The sequence below is a fragment of the Blennius ocellaris genome (assembly GCF_963422515.1).
Source record: "Blennius ocellaris genome assembly, chromosome: 9".
In the NCBI taxonomy this organism is placed as follows: domain Eukaryota; kingdom Metazoa; phylum Chordata; class Actinopteri; order Blenniiformes; family Blenniidae; genus Blennius; species Blennius ocellaris.
In genome coordinates this window covers 4,777,974-4,796,994 of record NC_137658.1, presented here as the reverse complement: position 1 = coordinate 4,796,994, position 19,021 = coordinate 4,777,974, and the positions used below count along the sequence as shown (strand labels likewise).

Below are 19,021 nucleotides of genomic sequence, written 5' to 3'. Positions count from 1 at the left end.
GATTGTGAGAATACTGTCCTTTTATTTTGTGTAAGCAAATAAGGAGCATGAGTCCAGTTCCCCTGCACAGTCAAAAAACAACAGGCTGATCGTTGATAAAGATATTCATAAATCTAATTGAGTATCTGATTCTCTGGAAGGGCCCCGACACTTGTCCAGGGTGTAACCTACTTCACATACGCGAAAATATGATGGTGCAATAAAACTTTATTCATCCAATGAAAGTTATCACATCACCAGCCAGCAGAGCTGCATTTCTTGGATGCAGCATGACTGAGTCTTCCTCATTCCTGCGTAAAGTGCATCCACTCCTTGGACTTTCCAGCCTGCAGGAATGCAGCCATTCAGCTCCGAGACGGGAAACTTCCTCAACAGGGCAGTCGCTGCAGGTTTTGCTTCCTCGTGGCTCATCGTCGCATCACACCTGCGAGGGGGCGGGGCCTGAGCTGCAGCTATAAGGATCCGGCGCAGGTGTGCAGGGGAGTCGAGTAAACCGCCGGCGGGTGGAGAGAACACATCCATCATGGGGAACTGGATTATCAATCATGGATTCACGTCCTTTATGCTGGTGAGTTTTTAGTCACAGTTGTCCACGGTATAGTTTTCCATGGACTTTTTTATTTTTTTTTTATTTTGTTGTTGTTGCGGGGAACACGCCTGATTTTACGCACAGTTTCTGTGCGCAAAATGTCCAAAAATCTCGAGTTTTTGTGACGGAATATTGTGTTTGCAGGTGGTCTGGATGGGCATCAACATCTTTCTCTTTGTCTGGTTTTACTTGTTCTACGACCTCGGGGAACAGTTTTACTACACCCGTCATCTTCTAGGAGTGAGTACAGACTGGTCTCAATACAGCAACTATGTGCTGTGGCTGTTGGATCATTTTTTTATTTACTGGCAGAGGAGGCTCTCGTACTTCTGAAAAAAACAAGAGGCACTGTAAAGGAAAAGAAACGCTGCCTGAATTAAAGTATTAACATTTCAAAATGGTTTTATGCTTAAACTGTAGTATTTGACATTTGCAATGGTAATGTGGAAATGTGATTTTATTTAGAGATATCCGAACAGCTGGAGCTTAATTGTATAAATGCATCAAGCGCCAAAAGCCACGTAAACAAACATTTCTTAATCTCAATTTTGGGGCTTCCACCAATAATTATCTGTCCTCCAATAATTGCAGTATTACAGACCGACACATGACGACCATGCTCTGAATAAAATGTTTGATATAGTAGTGTGCTATTCTTGTGGGGGGGGGGGGGGGGGGGGGGGTAAAAGAATAAAAGTCCCTGAGCCTGAAGCAGTCACTCAAATCAAGAGAAACAATTCTCTTTTGTTTTTATAAAGGTAACTAAAAGAGGATTTTCTTTCCCCCTGCTTTCAGAACTATATATGTATATACTTTTTTTTTTTGACCATATAATCATACAAATGATTGCTGATTGTTGAACCAAGTACATTGAAGGCACTGACAGTTCATGACTTCCACGGGTTTTCCTCTGAATGTGTTGTCTCCTGTGTCGCAGCCGGCCCTGGCGTGGGCCCGAGCTCCAGCTGCTGTCCTCAACTTCAACTGCCTGCTGATTCTGCTGCCAGTGTGCAGGAACCTGCTGTCTCTGGTCCGCGGCAACTTCGTGGTACGTTTTACAACTTTACTCACGTTTACATTTCACAGCAGGGCAAGGCTCGCTCTAGTCATTGTCTCTTCCAGGCCTTCCACCAGTTTGACTGCCAGTTGGGAATCATTATATTATTTATGTTGTCGTCAACCTATTCAGTATTTTTGTGCTTTACGTGCACCAAATGAGCATAAACTCACATGTCTTATGCTAAAATAAATCTCCCGTGATGCTGTGAGCGTCTGAACTGCACAGCTCGTGTTTTTTCCACCGCACCACTCCCATCACTCGGGTCCATTGCATGACACAGGTTTGGTAGGTTTTGGAAAGATGTTTTTGGCTTGTTTGACTCTTGTCCTCTTCCTCCTTGGTTTTCAGTGTTGCAGCAGAACAATGAGGAAACAAGTGGACAAAAATCTGAGCTTTCACAAGCTGGTGGCGTACATGATCGGCCTGATGACAGGTGAACCGACGTGTAGATTTCTCACGCAGTCTCATTTACAAACTCTGTACAGTATTTTTGAAGGAAGAACAAAAACATTGAAATGAAAATTATTACGTTTGAGTTGTTTTATTATGACATTGGTACCATTTGTTTCTATTTGTCTGTAATGGAATATATGGAGAATAAATTTGAAGGCATTAAACTTTTCGGAATTACAATTAGTTTAGCAATTTCACTAAAGGACAAAATTCTACCCTACTAGATAACAATCCCTCAATATGTTATCTGGAAAAAGTCTATAAAGGCCTTTAGATCCACTGGAAGATATTTTGAAAGACTGTGGGTACTGTCAACTTTATGTGTGACATGCATATTATTAAATCTGGATTTATATTTTTTTAATCTGATTTATAAAGGGTACATCAGGGACAATTTTAACCAGTTAGCCTAACATGTTTGGACTGTATGAGGAGAGGATCAGAAGAAAACACGTGAAAAGACCAGAAAGCAAACCAGAATTTAGTTTTCTGTAATTCAATCTTATATTTTGCCATTGTTGTAGCTGAGTGTTTGTGCAGGAGAGCAAAACGAGGTCATAACATGAACTCGAGCAAATATTTTTGAGGTGTGTTCACTGTACTTCACACTGTGCAAACATGTCGAATCGGGAGCTATCGGCATGAGGAGAGCCCAGCAGTTATCAGAGATTTACTGGAGTGGGACACAGTCGTTCAGTTCAGGGTAACGCTGAGGCAATGTGTTAAAACTAGAAAACAATTGAATCTATCGAGTCACAAGTGACCTCCTTGCAATAAGGCGACGGTGCAACCCATTAGAATATCCTGCAGCCTCTTTATTTTGGTTAACTTCTTGCTTCGTAAACTAAATCGCAGCTGAAGTGACGCGTTTCTCTCTCCGATATACGTGTGTGTGCGTGCATTCACAGCGGTTCACATGATCGCCCACTTGCTGAACGTGGAGTGGTACAACAACAGCAGACAAGGCATTTACGACAAACTCAGCATGGCCCTGTCCACCCTGGACGACACGAACTCCACCACTTACCTGAACCCAATCCGTATCACCGACCTCGTAAGTCAATTCAATTCCCAATGGAGTAAAGAAAATAAATCCCCTCAAGTGGAGGAAGGAGATGTTTTGTTTCATTTAATTGTATCCAAAACAATTGGAATTTGCGTTTTGTCATTTCAAAGCATACTTCCAAGCAGTTGTATTATAGCGACGGTGCAGTGTTTTCATAATAAGAGCTTCCAAGCTCTTATTATTCACAATAGAAATTCCTGATGAATGACATTGCCTGAAAAAGGAATCAATTACATGATGGGACTTTTTTTTTTTTTTTTTAAATCGATACTGATAAACATGAAGTCAAACTGTAAACTACATAAGTCTGGATATTTCAGCCTTTCCTCAAGGGTTTGGTTATTTAGTTGCTTATGGTTTACCTTTTTTCATGTAAGTGCACAAACACGGCAGTAAGTGATTTGCTGCTTGAATCTTTTTAGATTGTCCTCCATTTGCACAAGTTTGACTGTCTTATTCCAGAAGCAGGAACGCTCCCTCATAGTTTATGTTGGCATCAGGTTTCATCATTTAACAGCAGGAATTTCCAAACCATGCAGGACTTTGGGGAAACTCTTAAGTTTGTCACATCCACTAGTTGGACATGACCCATGATTATTTACGGTCTATACAAACCCTGCAAGAACAAAGATTTCTGGTTTGTGACAAATGGTGTTTTGTATGCACTTTATTATTTGGACACTTCAAATGTTAAATTACTGGTGGAGAGAATTCCAGAAAATGTTTTTCCTGTTCAATCCAGGCTGAAAAACAATACCAACTATCTTGAACGAAGTCTGACGCACTAGGGAATGTTGTTGTTTAGATAACTTTACATGATCAAGCTCGGCGGAAACATGAAAGACCAGAATTGGAAATCGGTGCATTATCTTGAAGGCAGCGCATGACTGAGATGGCAGCAGAGTCCAACGCTTCAGTCTGACAATCTCATTGTTCTTCTGTCTCAGCACCCGCAGCAGATTCCCACATACTTCGTCTTCACCACCATTGCCGGCCTGACGGGCGTCATCATCACTCTGTGCCTCATCCTCATCATCACCTCCTCCATGGAGGTCATCAGACGCAGCTACTTTGAAGTCTTCTGGTACACCCATCACCTCTTCATCATCTTCTTCGCTGGCCTCGTCTTTCACGGAGCCGGGTACAGGGACCTTGTGTATCTGATCTTAATTAGGGATCGTTTATACGGAAGGGTTTCACTCACTCGCGTGTCTAAAATCTGCAGACGCATCGTGAGGAGTCAAACCACAACGGATCCGCCGCACAATTACACCCTCTGTAAGGACCGCATGGACGACTGGGGGCGGACTCCCGAGTGTCCCGTCCCTCAGTTCGCTGGAGGTTTCCCACAGGTTTGTCCTCTTGGCAAAGCTTGGCTTCACCCGCCGACGCTCTGTAATCACAGATGCTCTTTGTTTCTTCCAGACGTGGATGTGGGTCATCGCTCCCATGATTCTGTACGTCTGCGAGCGTCTGCTGCGTTTCATCCGTTACATGCAACACGTCTCGTACAGGAAGGTGCGTGTGACGACGATCCGCTGCATCTTCAATCCTTCTATTGATGCCCTCTCACCCACTTTAAACGTTCTTTTTTTTTTTTTTTTCTTTTGATTTCAGATCGTGATGCGGCCATCCAAAGTGTTGGAGCTGCAGCTGGTGAAGTCCGGCTTCAAAATGGAGGTGGGACAGTACGTCTTCCTGAACTGCCCGTGCATCTCGCAGCTGGAGTGGCACCCGTTCACCATGACCTCCGCCCCCGAGGAGGACTTCTTCAGCGTCCACATCCGCTCGGCCGGCGACTGGACCGACAAGCTCATCGACATCATGCAGAAGCTCCCTGAGGGATCGCAGGGGCCCAAGTGAGTGCCCTCACTTGAATGGGTGTTTGGTTGCATCGGCGAATTTTCATAAATACACACATGGTGATAACCTAACTAAGGTCTATTTTTAAAATTCTGTTCTGCTAATCGGTGTGTTAAAGTCAACAAAAACACTAACATGTGGAGTTTGCATGGGTTTTCTCCAATTTCCTCCAATAGTCCAAAAAACAAGCATTTGAGGGTAAATTGTTATGTAAAACAGACTTCAAATGTCATTCGGTAAAAACAAATCTTCAATATGCTGAATCGGCCATGGATCGTACCTTGAATATGGCTAAACTAATAATCAGCTGCGTAATATTCACACACAAACCTTACTATTATTTCACGGATGGTGTAGTTTATTTAAACAAAGTCATTGGTATGAAATTCAGGCCATGAATGAAGCGGAGTGGCATGTGCCAGCGGCACGGGTTGCATATTTGCCCGTGTGTAGACGTAAACGAGTTAAATAAAGATGCAGTTAAATTATTTCAAAGGTCAACACTGAGTCAGACGGCAGACTGAATCATCAACGTTTGTACAAGTGTAGATCAGAGAAACATGGGTAAGCGTGATTTCATCTGGTTTTAAAATAAACCTGCAGTGAAACTGACGTGGAAGTGATATTCGTAAAGATACGGTGACGATGGTCACTGCCATAGTTGAAGCATGATTTGGTGAAAGTGTCAGATTTTTTTTTTTTCTACTCTTTGCTAAATTTGTTGCGTGGTGCACATTTTGACTTTTGAGGAGTGGAGAGGCTTCGTCGCGGTGTTAATAGTCAGCATGTGTCCACTGAGTTCTCCGGTTTTCTCACACATTTGGAAAAACGTGCAGTTGAGGCTAATTGGCGACAAATTGTTTTGAATGAGTGTTTGTTTGTTTTGACCTGTTCAGGGCGTAACCTCCTTTCACACATGTAGTCTGGTCAGATTGGCTCCAGCATCTTGTTGGACAAACTGTGAAAGAAGCTGGAGGCGACTGATAACGGGAGTTTGATTTATAGTAACTTTACTTGAGATGCATTTTGTTTGATTTTAGCCGACTTCATTTTCCTTTAATAAAATAAAAATCACTTGCAATAAAAACAAAAAAGGGCTAAAGACATTACCCTGTGGTACACCACAAATGATTAGAATGATCAGATTGGGGCACTACAGAATGAAGCTTCTCTGATTTTAATGTGAATTATGGGCTTTGAGCCTGCTGAAGTCATTAAAGTGTTGTTCACCCTCGTTTGGCCGATTCACATGGTCATGTCAATGACTTGTGGTATTGATTCAAGCCGTGTGACCATCGACGACACCGATCTTGTTTTTTGTTGAAGCCACATGTAACTTGTTTGTCTCTCGTAGTTTTATACGTCCTAAATAATGGCTTGTCTGTTGACAGGATGGGTGTGGATGGGCCTTTTGGCACGGCCAGCGAGGACGTGTTCGACTACGAGGTCGCCATGCTGGTCGGCGCTGGTATCGGCATCACGCCGTTCGCCTCCATCCTCAAGTCCATCTGGTACAAGTTCAAAAACTCCAACCCCAAACTGCGCACCAGAAAGGTAACAGCCGTGCGCTCGTCTCGTCTGTTCCCTCTATTTTTTTTTTTTTGTGAACGCTGCATTGCTGACATGCTTTCATCCGCCCGCCGGCTCAGATCTACTTTTACTGGCTGTGCCGGGAAACCCACGCCTTCGAGTGGTTCGCAGACCTCCTTCAGGGGCTGGAGCGAGAGATGGAGGAGCGGGGGTTGGGGGATTTCCTCACCTACAAACTCTTCCTGACCGGCTGGGATCAAAGTCACGTGAGTGTCGCGACTCGGGTCAATCGCCGCTCCGGCCAAAGTCGGGGTTGAAGCTCACCTGCGTTATCTCCTGTGTTTCACCACAGGCCACGCACGTTATGGTTCACTTCGACGACGACACCGACGTGATCACTGGGCTCAAACAGAAGACTCACTACGGCCGACCAATCTGGGACAAGGAGTTCGAACAAATCCGCAAAGAGAACCCCACGTAAGAGGCCATTTAAAACAAACAAACGAAAAAAAAAAAACACTTCACTTATACAGCACATTGTCACCACTACCACAAGTCGCAAAAGATTGAGGGACTTAAAGTATTCATGTTTGGAATTAAAATTAATTTCCTTCTTGCAGTGTTTAGTGTTCAAAAATGTCTTGAATTGTGATTTAAGACGCACCCTTTGTTTTATTCAGGTTGCTTGATGTTTCATCTTGGTTTTGCATGCCAAACATTATTAGTTTACTGAACCAGTATCGAGGACAATCTTTTGTTAATATAGTTTTATGAAAAATGATGCATTCAGATTAAAACAAGGTGTCCAATGTGTATAGCAGGTTTGTTTTTAGAATATATATTGAGTTTATGAATACTTAAAAAAAATAAAATTCTAAATTCAGAATCTCTTTCAAAAATTCTAAAAATATTTCATTATTCCAGAGTGACGCGAGGGAAAAACAAACTGAAAACATGTTTTAAAGTTACAAATGCATTGATTTGATTGGCAGTGGGGACACTTTATTAGAGAAATGCACAAACCAAAGGGATTTTCACATATATTTGTTAAAGGTCTGAATCACGTTTGCGTATTGAGTGAATCTAGGCGTGGCTTTGCCTCGGTTGTTAGAACGGCCATTTTGGTAATCCCCAGGGCTTGAAATGGTTGCGCAGTATGCATGGCATCAAGTCCTCCAATTGTCATTTCCGTTCGACTGACTCCAAAAACCTTCCATGAATCAAGGGCTGACTTGTGCAGGGAGTAGAAGTGAAGCACGTAAATCTCCACGCCACCTTCAGCTCTGCACAGTAACGCTCAGTTTCACGTGAAGCTTGACCTCGTAAATCAAACTCACCATGTGTTCCCTTTTGTCTTTTTCAGATCTGTGGTTGGAACCTTCCTGTGCGGCCCCGAAGCTCTGGCCACAGTCCTGGAGAAGAAGTGTGCCAAGTACTCGGACGTGGATCCTCGCAAGACCAAGTTTTACTTCAACAAGGAGAACTTCTGAGCAGGAAGGAGTCGAGCCGATAAGAAGGCGCCGTTTTACAATATTTGAAGGCTGTCAAGTGGGAATTTTTTTTTTTGTCGTCTGTTAATTAATGACAAGGCTGTGTGACGGGATTGTTGCGTTTCTATCTTTCCCGGAAAACAGAGGTGTGGCACGTTACTTTTATCGGCACTGCTCAGGGATTTACCAACACGAACCCGTGAATCGTAACGGCGTTGGCCTTTGACCATCCATTACTTCATAGATTCTTACTGTTACTGTTCTGCTCTTTTCAGCGTTAAAAACGGGGGGTTTCTGTGTCGTGTTGCATTTTGCACACTTTAAAATGAAGTACGACTGCACTTAAATGCACTTCCTTCTGGAAGAGATTACATTTTTTTTTTTTTTTTACAATTTGTTACTATTAAAATATTAGTCACTTTATATCTTAATGAACTTTTATTGTCCTTAAAATACTTGCGAGATCAAACTGCGTGAATTTTTCTGTGAAAAATGACGATTCCACAATCTAAAACTGTTTTTCTGAATAATTTCTATTACTTCCATTAAGGCTTTTGGAATATCTTCAGATGTGTGTAAATAGTGTATAAAGCTTGTTTTATGACTGCAATACTACAGAGTTGTAAAATGTTGAGACTCGAGGATGCAGAGCTGGTCTTACGAGGAAACTGGTTTCTTGTAAAAAGACAATGGGTGATTATAACCTGCCACACTCGAGTGTTTCCTTATTGAAGTGATGGAATGAAAAAGGAAGATGTGCGGTCACGTAGGCTGTGATGAATGATTGATTTCTTAACTATACCTGTTTTACTTGTCCAATCCTGAACTGTTAAATAAAATGATGAATGAAGACCTTCAGTGTTTTATTGACATTTGGCTTTGGAATGGAAAAACCTGTTCGACAATCGCTCTCAAATGTAATTTGTTTTAATCAGCTTCACACTTAAAGACAAAAACAAAACTATACACTATTCCAAAGATGAGACGTCGTCAGGCTGGTTCATGTCGCCCCTGGAAAAATGGTAAAAACATTTGTTAAAGCCATTAATTTGAAGACCTGAATGTTGCTAACAGTTAAGCAACCTTTTAAAGGCGGAGCCCCTCTCCAAACACCATCAATATTCAAAATCGAAGCAATAAGACTTTTTTTTGGAGTGTTTTTCATTTCAAAAGCACAAAACTACCAGAGCAGGCAAAGCCACTCGTGTGAACCCCAGGATGTAAAAAAGAACTCCACCTCTGCTGCATTTCCTCCATCACGGCGCTCCTCCTGCCGTCTTCTGAATCTGCTCTTTGAGGATGAGGATGCTCTGCCGCTGCTCTGGGGGCAGCATGGCGATCTGTTCGGGGGTGAGCTGCAGGACCTGCATGATGAGGGCGGCCTGAGGGGAATCACATTTTTTTTTTTTATAAAAAGTGAAGTGTTCAACTGTGCGATTTGAACTTTTAGTAGTCACAGCCTCAGCACGAGACAAAATGGTAGAAATCCTTTTGATGCCGTTTTTAAATATCCTGAATCTTCGTTCGTCTGAGTTACGGTGTGGCAATACGGGGAAATATTGTCGAACTTAATATACACTGTAATGTATAAGGTGCATAATTATAACCTTATATCTCGCCGTTATTCAAACAGTCGATATAGACTCAACTGTACAAGGTTGTTCTGTGTCAAATATACTTTGAAATCGTCTGCTGAACCTTGAGATGACGAGCATGAGGCCTTCAGAAGCTGGTCTCGTGCTAAAACGGCGTTTGTTGGAGCCAAACGATCGCAATCCAAGCATTCGGTGAATGAAAACGCGAAATGGGATTAACATCAGGACGCTTAACAAGCTGCATGTTTCTACTTTTTAAACTTAGAAAAAAAACTGATAAAAACTAGAAATGTGTTTTCGTCTCTCACGTAAAACCTACCTTCTCCTGGTCTTGGGTGGAGACCTGCCCTTGCCCCGGGCTGAAGCCCCCTCCTGATGGGGGAACACCAGGACCCTGCAGGACAAACAGCCAGTTACACCTGCTCATCTTTACCTGGATAATTATCCAGTCTGAGCAAAAAGCTTGTTTACTTCCTCAAGTCACATTGTTACATCATTGAATCATTGAAACTTAGATCTGTTTACTTGTATCAAATGTAAATTGTAATATGTTTAAATAGCAGGAAGACTTCCGCTCAGTAGTGACACACTAATCTCTTTGTTTTCTTGTTGCAGCTGCACAATCATAACATGCAGCGTCAAGACGCTGCATTAAAAAAAAACAACCTTAAAATGCTCTTTCACTCTCAATTGATTCGTCTTGCTTTGTGATATGATTCCCTTTTAGCCACAAGTAAAGAAAAGTGTTTAATCTAACAGCACACAATTTTATTAATCTTTTAAAGCATGCACAGTGTTGGTGGAAATCGTAGCTCTTGTATTAAATAATGGGAAGCCACGGTATTAAATCATCTTTGTAGACTTGGTGAATATCTACAGTCTTTGAAGTGGTTTTGTAATCACTTCTTGCTTCGTGCAGCTTAACACTCTTTATATAGCCGAGGAGTTTATTGCCTAATGTGCGGCGCAATTGGATACGTTCAATCGCAAGTGAAGATATTTGTGTTCTTCTTATTCCCCTGGATGTACGTTGGATCCCATTTTATGATCAATAAATGAAAATTTAAAAAAAAAACTAGAAAACTCCAGCGGCTTCACAGAGTTGTATTTTTGCAAGTGTACAAGTCAGATTTAAAAAAAATCCCCATATTAATGCCACCCTGAGCACGCAGGGGACTGGGGAGTCGGGTGGAGGGCTCACCGGTCGGGCGGGTGGAGGGGCGTTCGGACCCATGTTGTGAGGGACGGGGCCCGGCATGCCCGCCGCCATGGGGACCCTCTGAGCCGCCACCGGCACGCGGGCGTCCATCGCTCGCGGGTCGCGACCTGCAGGAGGAAAAAGAGGCGGACGCCGTTCACACTCCATTACCAAACTGCTGCGAGTCACCGTGTGGAGGAAGCAACTCGCTTGGCTGGATCACTGAATGTGAGGAAGTGCAGTTGCGGCTCAAAACGCACACACACACACACACACACACACACACAGACAAATCGGCGCATTAAAGGACGGAGCGGTTACCTCTGGTCTCCATCGGCGGGGCCCGCGGCTCCATCATCGGGGGGCCCCTGGGGTCGCCCATCATGTTCCGTGGTTCCCCCATAGGTGGGCCCCTCATGTCGATCGGAGGCCCTCGCATATCTGGAGGGGGTCCTCCTGCCATCTGGGGCATGTGCACAGGTGGAGCCTGATGTGGCGGCGGAGCGCCCATGTATCCCCGGCTGCATGCACACAAACGCACCGTTTGGCTATTTGAACATCGAAACTTTGGCACAGGTTGTAATTCTCAATCTTTATAATACACAAGTGATCCCTGGCAGCAGCACCATGAGAATATATTGATATTCAGCCTTTACTTGATTACTAATGCACCCCGACTGTGTTCAACAAGTGTTTGTCGGGCTTTTAATTGCAGGACCTGTGGAATAATCTCTTCTTTGTTACCATTTTAACCACCAGTGTCAACAGACTTTTCTTTAGGATTATAGTCATCGTCTTGAAAGGCACTCCTTAAAAGGCACGCCTTGTGCAATTACTCTGCCGAGGTGATTCGAGTGAACGCCTTACCTGGGTTCTATGACCTCCCCGGTGACGGACAGCAGGGTTCCCCCCCGGGGATCATTGGGCCCGTCTCCCAGCAGGCCTCTGGGGGGAATGCCGCCTGGTCCTGAGAGGAGAGCATCGTATATTCAGCCTGGTCAATGCGCGCGTTGCGTCTTTCTACGGGCCGTTTCAATGAGTAATGCATCGAGATGGAGACGATTAAAAACACACTGAACACCGCAATCTGCCAACACTCAACATCACAACATGCCGGGACATACAAGGGTGTGATCGGGGAGACGCCGACTGAGGCGGAACGATAACAGCGTGGTTTACTTCTTATAATGAAAAGGGTCAAAACATAGAACCTGTTTCCCCACGCAGACACGGGAAACGCTGAGAGGATTATCCTGCTCGTGTCTTGTCACTCATTTATTTGAGAATCAATGCAGCGTGAACACGAGTCACGTGTGCCGAGACGCACGTATTCCAAATGGCAGTATCATTAGAAAACACGAGGCGATCTTTTCTATGTGGACTTTGCGTAATTTGTGTTTTTCTCCGGAGTAACTTCTTCCTACATTCCAAAACCATTCGTTTGAGGCCAATTGGCGAATCTAATTAGCCTGTAGGTATAAATGCGTCTGTCTCTTTGCGTTTTGCTCTGCGACTGCTTCGTGAACTCTGCGTCGCCTTTCAACAGATTCAGCTGTGATTCGCTCCCGCCAGCCCAATGACGGTGGACCTACTTTTAAAAGATAACAACACGCAATACATTTTACAGTAAAATCGATAAGATTGACGGCTAAGCAGATTTATAAAGGCCATATATTACCGACATGGGCGTGGGCTGTCGTTACTAGAACACTGTGAGTGAAATCATAAGATCCTGGGCAGACTGACAGACACGGGCGATAAGGAAGATGCCAAAAAAAACCGTGACTTGACAAAATTCCTCAAGACTTTTCACACTTGTTAGAAAGCAAAACAACCTTCTCATGAGATGATCCGAATTTAAGCCTTTCCGAGCAGGAACAATGAGGGGTGAGGAGAGTCCTGTGCGACATGCTTCACTTCACGTGCGGCGAGAGCGACGTGGACGTCACCGATGACAAAGACGTGACTGAGTTCTCGTTATGCAACAAAATGACAATTTATCTTTGTCTTGGCAACACCCCAGGTTTTAATCAAGTACCTTCGTGTGTATTTTAACTGGATCGGACAAAAGAAGAAGATGTTGGGAAAATCGCCCCCATTAAAGTGACTGTTTATAAAATCAGAAAATAATTGTAAACTCTTGTCTTATTTCGTCGTTAAAGTAAAAAATTTTTTTTTTTTATTTTATTGGTTGAAATAATCACTGTTTACACAAGTGCATATTTATGTTGAAGAAACGGCTCTCCCCGAGCTGGATGACCCAAATTTACCCACGGCACCATGGCAACAGCACCGAGGCTAAAAACAGAAGATAAACACAGAAGATGAGGATGAATGGGGGTTTTTTCGGGGGGCAAAGACACGGCGTCACCCGAATGTCCTCGACAGACTCAAAAAGTGACAGCAAGTAAATGTTGGATATTTTGGCCTTTTAGAATCTGTGAATTGTCTTCGGGTCTCTTGCCTCGACGGTGCAGGATATAAAACTCTCGCTTTGGACAAGATTGCGCCTCACATCTGGCAGCTTTCCGTCACAGTCACACCTGCACACTCGCTGCGGAGACGGCCACTGGACCTGATGAGGCTGTGGAGGCGCTTTGAGCCTCCTTCAATCTAAAAGTGCACTACGGAGCATCTCAAGTATTTCTTTGTACTGATTGCCGGGTAGTCACACGAAGCAGCGCTGGAGGAGGAATGCCTGCACAGTCTGCACCAACTGGCTTCGGCGGAATTGGAGCTGCGCGGTTCTAAAAAAAGACAAATCGTTCATTTCGGCCACATCAGAGCAGCCAGCATCGTCGAGGGGACAGCGTGACGGAGCCACTTGGTGATGAATCTATGCATAAAAACACCCGTGCATTGGCGCCGCATCCAAAATATTGCATCACTCCTTCTGGGTGAATGTGACATATTTAAGAAGTTCTGCAGCAAAGCAGTCTCTTCATGTCATCTCAAACAAAATCCAGGGACAATGAGAGAATTCACAATTGCACAAGGCACCCAGTCACTAACGTCTGTACGGACCCGAGTCGTGCTTTCGGGATCAGATCATTCCTCGGCTCTGCTGATTTGAAAACATTCATGCTCGATAGAATTTCTGAAATTCATCGACTCCGGTATCGGTAAACATAAAACACAAAGTTCTCAAGTTGACCAAAACGCTACCGAACCCCCTGTCAAGCGTGACCGAGCCTCCTCCGTTCGCTCAAAGACCCTAAACTTCCTGTTTTAAATCACATTTTACAACTTTGCTTACGGATGGTTTTTTTCATCTGATATCTTATTCTGTGCGGGGTTTTTTTGTGTTTGCTTACTTTCTACCAGAAAAAATTCCTGAAGCCGTGTTTGGGTGTGAGTGCGATTGTGCGTGTGAGGTTTCTTATATTTTGAATTGTTTTTTTATACGATATAGTTTGTAGTCTATTAGTTTCATGTACAGCTGCTTCCGTTTTGTGCTCCTATTTTTTTTGTACATTATCAGGGACCCCCCTTGAAAACGACATGCTGCCACAGTATTTTCACCAAAACCTGAAGCTCGGGTTTATGAAATCAAAGAATTGAGACGTGTAAAAATTTCTAGTATTTAGACATTTTGTTTCCACGTTTAGTTATTTCAGACATTTAAAAAGATCGACCCTTTTTATTCGTTCTTAGCCATTTTAATGATTCGAACTGTTTTAAGCCGCTGTGGGTGTTTTACCCATTTCAAACATTTCACCCTCATATGGGGCTTTTAGAAGTTTTCCATCACATTGATTTTGTTAAAAGATTGTCATTTGCGCAACAAAATCAAAATAAGATGCAATGTGTTTAATTATACATTGCTTTGTGACTGTCGGGACACTTCAGTGTAACAAACTGTAAAAAAAAAACAAACAAAAAAAACGTGCACGTCTAAACACTCCTCGACGGGCCGTACATCTACGCGGCGCGGCTCCCGAACAGAGCCGACGCCGGGAGTACAGTGATACCTTGAGGCCGCTCGATAGCAGCTTGGCCAGACGCTCCTGTGGGAGAATGCTGAAGGTTTCCTGAGCCAGCATTAAAGTGAAGAGAACAGGAGACACAAAGACTCAAGAGGGCAAAGCAGCATTTGTAGCGCGCTCATGTAGTCATCTCACTCATTCGTGCACACACAAAGACTCAGGCAGGCGAGCGCGGGGAACCGTTCCAAAGCGAGCAGGAGAAGACAAACGCACGCAGAGGCGAGAAAATGTAAAGCGCTTAAGGAATTCAAGAAGACGAAAGCTGTGGTTATGATGGGATCGCTGCCAGTCGCGATGAACACATAGCGCTTGATGCATGAGGAAGATCGTCTAATCAAAAGGCTCTGGTGACACCTAGTGATCACAGCCAGTCATGGCACGTGCAAAACTTTTATATACTGAAAGTATCTTAAACCTTCTGGGTTTCTCCTGAATGCGTCTTCTTGAGGCTACCGTGTTCCTCTGAACACTTTTAAAGCCTCACAAATTCATCCCTCGATATATTTTAGTAGTGATGCGGTGTGAACTATAGGAACTCCTATTGTAAACTACGCCCACTCACTCAATTTGCTTCAGGCGATTACAATACGAAAAAAAATCCAAATTAAAAGGCCGCAACCAAATTTTTCTGGGATCAAAGTGAGCCATGTAATTGTAAATAGGAGGTCTAAACAATTCATTTGCACGAAATATAACAAATACAATAAGGACAGAATACTAGAGACGCACTAAAAATTAATTCAATTGCAATTTATACGACTACTGAAAACATTGGAGAAAAAAGAAGAAACATTTAAACACTGAAAGCACATGAAACGTGTCGCATCGAGACTGATGGAAAAGATTCTTATCCACAAACGTAAGCATGTCATGTGATAGTCACCTGGTGGCCCAACTGGTCCTGGTCCCGGTCCAGGTCCTGGTCCAGGTCCAGGCCCAGGTCCTGGTCCTGCTACAGCCATCGGCCCTGGCACCACGCCCATGTTGGGGGGCTGCATCATTTGAGGGGCTCCGTTGACGTGCATTCCAGGCTGATAGAGGGAGGAAATATGAACAGAAATCATAAATATATAGATTTTTTTTTTTAAATTTATGTTGTATAAAGCAACTTTTAGTTCTTCAACATTGGAACAACAATCTCATGGGCTTCATGTCAAATTAACTTGCATCTTCTTCAAACCCTCCGTCTTTCAGTGCTACACCTCATTTACTAACACCATAAAGGAGCTGCAGTCACTGTTTATGAACACCCACTTTAAAAACGCTACTCGTATCTGCTGTCTCAGTCATGATGCCGCGTGTGGAGAAACCTTCACAGAACCTACCACGGGCTGCGGCTGGGCCACGGGCACGCTGGACTGCGTTTGTGGGGTGTTCACCGGCGGCGCTCCTCCAGCCTGCACGCTGGGAATCAGAGGCTGAGCTGTAGTTTGACGGTGGAGCATTTTCTGGAAGCAAAAGGAAAGCAACTTTAAAAAAATTAAATACAAAAAAACAAAACAACCCAACACAATTCACATCTACTGACAGCTAACATTTGCGTTGAATAAATGAACTCTTTAGAACTGGCGTCCTCTCACCAGGGCGATCTCGGGGTCGACGATCCGCATCACCACTTGGGCCTGCAGCAGAGCGTAGGCCAGCTGCGGGTTCTGCAGCAGCATGTTTCTCGCCTCCTGTGGGCTGTTTTGCACACACAGCTGGAGAGAGAAAAATCATTCTTTCAATAAATTTCTTGAAATTTTTTTTTTTTTGTTAACTGAAACTAAATTTTTAAAAAAAGGAAAGAAACTACAAAACGAATACTCAGAAACATAACCAGACTCCCAAATTTTGTGACCTCAGCACAAAAAAAAAAGAAGAAAAAAAAGTGCAACAATATGCACGCTAACGAGATGTGCGCGGATACACTGATCAGCATATGGAGCTGTCCTACTGACACAAGCTTGAGTGCAACAAAACACTTTCCCAGTTGGGGGAAAGATGTCTGCAGCGTGGTGTTTCTTTGAGCTTAATGAAGCAGACTGCCAGCTGTGCAAAGATAAAGCTCCTCTGACAGAGCAGAGAGAGAGACTGCACAGCAGAGCCGCCGCTAATGAAAGGAAAGGGAGAGCATCTGCGTACAGTTGTCAGGTTGGAGGTGATTCAGACCGGGGAGAAACGTTTGCCGGCGCATTTTCTCGGAGACTACAAAGTCTAAGCAGCGTTTGAGAAGATGTTGTTTGTCTGCGCGATAACAGCAGCGGGTAAAGCAAAATCATCAAAATGCAAAAAAAAAAAAGCAATTTGTGAAAATAGAAATGCTCTATTATTCGTCCCAATTTAGGGAGTTGTACATCATAAATGCACCACCTCCAGAGATAATTACAAATACTAATGACTAAATGTCATAAGTGCCCATTTCGCGGGTGGTTCTGATGTGGAAGTACACCTCTCATCAACAATACCACACACACAAAAAAAAAAAATCAGTGGATGTGTTAAATCCATTACAATGAAAAGCCTGAAACAAAGCAGAATCTGTCCAGCCAGTTAAAACTGGAGTGTTAAAGTAACTCTTTACACAAATAAATATACCCACCTTCATCTGTTTCATAAGTTCAAACATCTGCTCAGGCGGCAGACTGGCCACAGCTCTGCTGATGGACTCTGGAGCTTCCTCTGGCTGGACGCTGTCTCCGTATGGAGACTCAATGATGGGCGCTCCGGTTCCCAGACCTGATCAAAAAGGCACACGCGTGAGGGAAACCCATCGCACTGCGCCAATATCTCGCAATCAAACGACAACTCACTTTTGAGCTCCTCTTTGTTTTTCTCGCTGGCCGCGTTGTCAACGCGGAGGGCTCGGCCACTGAACTCTCTCCCGTTCAGGTTGCGCATAGCACTGAGGGCCGTCTCCTGGTCCTGATACTCACAGAAGCCATATCCTTTCGGCTTCCCCGTCTCCCTGTCGTATACTAACCTGAGAACAACCAGGCACGAAATGATTGGCACAATAACGAACCACAAAGTACTTTATAAAAAGATGGGAGAACCATACTACAAGGCCTTAATAGGCAAAGGTCAGGGACTTGTCTCACAATTCTATTTGTCAACAACCATCTGGACTGTGGAAACGCAGTATTTTCACAATACACATGGGTGGAACACTTGTGTGGTGGACAATGCTTCATAAACAATCTAGTGTGAGTTCCAATGACCAAACTACAAAAAGGTGATCAACATCCGGAATTGTCTGGAACACTAACCCTAACCCACTCCAACCACATGTGCCTCACCAGTTTGGCACTGATGTTTGCTATAACAATGTTATCTCTGCTCAAACATACATATTCGTACCCACAATCCACTGCTCAGACCTTCTCTCCAATGTGTCTTAATAGAAAGAAATAAAGCCACAGAAGGAGTGCACGGCTTGGTCGCTAAAAACCTGCAGAAGTTACATTACATCTTCAGTAATCTCATTACCTGAAGCTAACGACAAGTCCCACTTCTGAGAAGATGTCTTTCAGCTGCTCCTCCGTGGCTTCATACGGAATGTTTCCCACTGCAAGGACAAGCAGGAACGAAGCCGAGGTTAGGATTTTCGACAGACAACCCGCATCGTTTCATTCAGTGTATTCAGAGTTTTCTGTTAAGTTGTGCTCAGTCGGCGCCTCGCTAACAGCAAACACCATCAGCTCGTGCACCGCCCGAAAGCTTTCCTTCATCCACCGCAGGCTTATATAAACCAAAAGAAATGGGACAAACTGAAATAATAACCAATACCAAACATACCAAAGACTGATCGTAATGAGCGGTCCACCGCTGGATCTCTGTTCGCAGCAGCGGCCGCGGCTGCAGCCACAGCGGCAGCGGATGCTACGTTCGCCATTTTGGGGACAGAGAACAGTGCGACACCCGGATGCGAGAAGGGAGAGATTCCGTTTGTGGCTGCACGAGGGGCGGGGCATATATCTATGGGGCGGGGCATAAATCAAATGACGACAAGGGTGCGTCGCCTTTTGCGCCCCTCGACAAAACGACGAGTCTTTTTTTTTTCCCCATTAAAAAAAAGTATTTTAATTTGACATCAATGATGTCGTTACGGTCATAATTTTTGATAAAACTTTATTGTTTTAACAACTTTTGTGCTCAGATATGTAAAAAAAAAATTATTTTTAGCTTTGACAAACAGAATGATAAAATCTC

General features: G+C 43.8%; 2 protein-coding genes across 2 annotated transcripts; one reads left to right on the top strand and one right to left on the bottom strand.

Annotated features, from left to right (window-relative positions):
• The first annotated feature begins 498 nt into the window (after positions 1-498).
• On the top strand, positions 499-8,863 carry nox1 (NADPH oxidase 1). The gene is made up of 13 exons (XM_080502679.1): positions 499-568; positions 734-829; positions 1,527-1,637; positions 1,998-2,082; positions 3,011-3,156; positions 4,116-4,309; positions 4,394-4,520; positions 4,594-4,686; positions 4,786-5,027; positions 6,423-6,585; positions 6,681-6,827; positions 6,914-7,038; positions 7,925-8,863. Exons 1-13 carry the CDS (start codon positions 524-526, stop codon positions 8,049-8,051), a joined length of 1,701 nt encoding a protein of 566 aa, XP_080358805.1. The 5' UTR covers positions 499-523; the 3' UTR covers positions 8,052-8,863.
• Positions 8,864-8,899: 36 nt separating this feature from the next.
• On the bottom strand, positions 8,900-18,721 carry cstf2 (cleavage stimulation factor, 3' pre-RNA, subunit 2). Its single transcript, XM_080502529.1, has 13 exons — positions 18,608-18,721; positions 18,299-18,377; positions 17,623-17,792; positions 17,412-17,548; positions 16,411-16,530; positions 16,156-16,278; positions 15,714-15,861; positions 11,712-11,811; positions 11,166-11,365; positions 10,848-10,972; positions 9,966-10,040; positions 9,289-9,433; positions 8,900-9,062 (listed from the first exon to the last, which is right to left on the bottom strand). The coding sequence occupies exons 1-12, from the start codon at positions 18,702-18,704 to the stop codon at positions 9,308-9,310; spliced, it is 1,500 nt and encodes a 499-aa protein (XP_080358655.1). The 5' UTR covers positions 18,705-18,721; the 3' UTR covers positions 8,900-9,062; positions 9,289-9,307.
• Positions 18,722-19,021: the final 300 nt, after the last annotated feature.